This window comes from Sinocyclocheilus rhinocerous, unplaced genomic scaffold, assembly GCF_001515625.1.
Source record: "Sinocyclocheilus rhinocerous isolate Xijiao unplaced genomic scaffold, SAMN03320098_v1.1 scaffold1769, whole genome shotgun sequence".
Classification (NCBI taxonomy): domain Eukaryota; kingdom Metazoa; phylum Chordata; class Actinopteri; order Cypriniformes; family Cyprinidae; genus Sinocyclocheilus; species Sinocyclocheilus rhinocerous.
In genome coordinates, this window is record NW_015648512.1 from 509 (window position 1) to 3127 (window position 2619).

At 39.2% G+C, this 2619-nt stretch overlaps 1 protein-coding gene across 1 annotated transcript; it reads right to left on the minus strand.

The window, feature by feature from the left end:
- Nucleotides 1-406: 406 nt before the first annotated feature.
- Nucleotides 407-2305, minus strand: LOC107709782 (chymotrypsin-like protease CTRL-1). The gene is made up of 7 exons (XM_016514402.1): nucleotides 2241-2305; nucleotides 2010-2110; nucleotides 1843-1922; nucleotides 1651-1732; nucleotides 873-1053; nucleotides 650-780; nucleotides 407-568 (listed from the first exon to the last, which is right to left on the minus strand). The coding sequence occupies exons 1-7, from the start codon at nucleotides 2293-2295 to the stop codon at nucleotides 407-409; spliced, it is 792 nt and encodes a 263-aa protein (XP_016369888.1). The 5' UTR covers nucleotides 2296-2305.
- Nucleotides 2306-2619: the final 314 nt, after the last annotated feature.

The following is a 2619-nucleotide window of genomic DNA, read 5'->3' on the forward strand; positions in this document are numbered from 1 at the left end:
GCACTGTTTCTTGCATCACTGTTGTCTGTCATTTGTTACTGTGAATGTGGAAAAAAAAATGTAAATTGCAAATTAAAATAATATATTCCTTTAAAGTTTTAAAGTAAATTAAATTTATATTTCATTTTGCTGTATTACTATGTTGATAATGGCAACTTATCTCATTACATTTTTAATTATTCAGATCATTAATTTCACTCTTCAGTACACTTCATTTTTTTTATTTATCTTTTATTAAAATATTTGTACAACTGGAACCATAAAACAGTAACATGAAGTAACAGCCAGATCATTGGAACCACAGACAGACTGAAAAAACACCACCAACAGAGATCAACTCTGTTACATATTAATAATTAAAAACTGCATTTTCCTCCTCTGGAGAATAAATGCTCAGAATGGTGCTCTAGTTGGAAGCGATAGTCCTGTCGATCCAGGAGCGCAGTTGGGAGATGCGGGCGTAGACTGCAGGGAAACGGGTGTCACAAGTGTTTCTTCCCCAGGACACAGAGCCCACCAGAGACCAGACCCCTGAACGCTCACACACCAGAGGACCACCAGAATCACCCTGTGGAAAACACACATTTGAGATTGAACAGCAGCAACATTGATACGGTAATGTGTTTCTTCTTGATCTGTCGTCATATACCTGGCAAGATGAGGAACCAGAGGCTCCAGCACAGATCATGGCATCAGTGATAGTGCTCTGACCCCAGATCTGCCTGCACACAGCAGGACTTATGATGGGTACACCTGTTTGCTGTAGGATCAGAGGGCTCGCTAAAAAAGAAGAAAACATGACACATTGCATTGCACAGTAAACAGATGTGTTGTAATTCTCTCAGTATGGTTTTGTTTTACAGATGACTTACTTGTGGTGGCAGTTCTACCCCAGCCAGTGGTGAAGCAGCGGGTTCCAGGCAGGATGTTGATGGTTGATGGAGCCAGACATACAGGAGAGATACGGGGAGTCAGTGTGACTGGAGACGACAGTTTCAGCAGAGCAATGTCATTGTTGATAGTCGTGCTGCTGTAGAGCGGATGGGTGATGACCTGCACATACAGAAAAGAGGGATCGATGCTGAAAGCTGCCTTTATAAATGGTGAACTGCGATATAAGCGTATTTCTTTCTGTCATTTTAACACTTCTATTATTTCCCCTTTTTTCTAATACCTCTATTTGCTGAGAATTTTAAATGCATGCTAAAAGGTCATTTTGGCAACTTTTAGGAGTATACTAGCATATAGATGACCTCAACCCATCAATTGTGAGAATGACAATCAGTTTGATTTTTTTGATTTTTACTTCACACTTTTTAACTTATTTTTTTCAGTGCTTTAATATTACGTCAGCCAATAAAAAACACAACTGGATAACCTTCAATACATCAGCCATTCATTTGGAGAAATATGTAACAATTACTCAAAGTTAAAAAAAATGATGAAAATACTTATTTGCAAAAATGACAAGAAATTATTATTATTAATACATTTAGTTAAAGTTTAAGGATAATGTGGGTGTTATTATGTAAAAAAACGTTTTGCTTTTAAAACAACATAAATAATCAGTATAGTATGAGTCATAAAGCATTGGTTGATCACTGATTATGATTTCATCACTGATCCACTGAGATCAATAAACACTGTTACCTTGGAAACTAGTTTGACCTGGATGGGTTCAACACTGGAGCCACGATTATGTTCTCCAAGAATGACACGGTGATAGCCGACCCTGAAATGAGAGATAAAGATAAAGTCAATGGTTAAAAGACAGGCAGAAAGCTGAAAGAGCATCTATTAACCACTATTGAATGTGATGTTTGTCAGATTGAAGACTCTTACGCGACAGTGCAGTGGGCAGCAGTGAGAACCCAGTTCTGGTTGATCAGGGATCCTCCACAGAAGTGGAAACCACTGGGCAGCTGTTTCAAAGGTAAAAGCATTGAAAACGTGAAATTTACTCTTTAAGCAAAGCAGACAAATATGTGTTTGAAAAACAGATGAGTTACCTGAAGAGAGACCTGCCAGGGCCAAGAACCAGAGATGGCATTCTGTCCGTTCACAATCTTGCTGCCGATCGTCTGTGGCTTAATCGCAGGCACTCCACAACCTGTTATTACAGAACGTAACACATTGTTCATGAGACAAGCTTGAGACAGGAAGCTCTTAAGGCAGGTTTTGCATTTTCTAAAAATATTTGCCCATCATTATTCTTGCAAACTTCTAAAGAAGACACTTACCCAGAGCAGAGGCCACCAGAGCAAAGCAGGTGATGGAGAAGATGGTGAAGGTCATGATGTGTGATGGACTGTATCTCACTGATGTATCTGTAGGTCATCGCTCTTGGTTTTATATCATTTACAGCAGCTGATAAATCTGAGGTGTGATGGAGGTCCATCCCATCAGCTCCAATGAGCTCATAGCTGAGGAATGTTTAGATCTGTTATCGCTGGAGACATTCCGCATCTTCATTGTCCAGAGCTGATGTCTTACGTGCAAAGAGGATGAATTCTCCATTCTTTGACCTTGAGAACGTGTTTGTGGCTTTTCTATTTCCTTGAGAAGCATCATACTTTCACTTCTGTCATTGTATGTTATGAAATGTTTTCGATGGAAAAC

Coding starts and splice junctions, on each gene's coding strand:
- LOC107709782 (XM_016514402.1), bottom strand. CDS start 2,295: ATGACCTTCACCATCTTCTCCATCACCTGCTTTGCTCTGGTGGCCTCT. Junction 2,111..2,240: donor TCTGGTGGCCTCTGCTCTGG/GTAAGTGTCTTC, acceptor CTGTAATAACAG/GTTGTGGAGTGCCTGCGATT. Junction 1,923..2,009: donor CCTGGCAGGTCTCTCTTCAG/GTAACTCATCTG, acceptor CCTTTGAAACAG/CTGCCCAGTGGTTTCCACTT.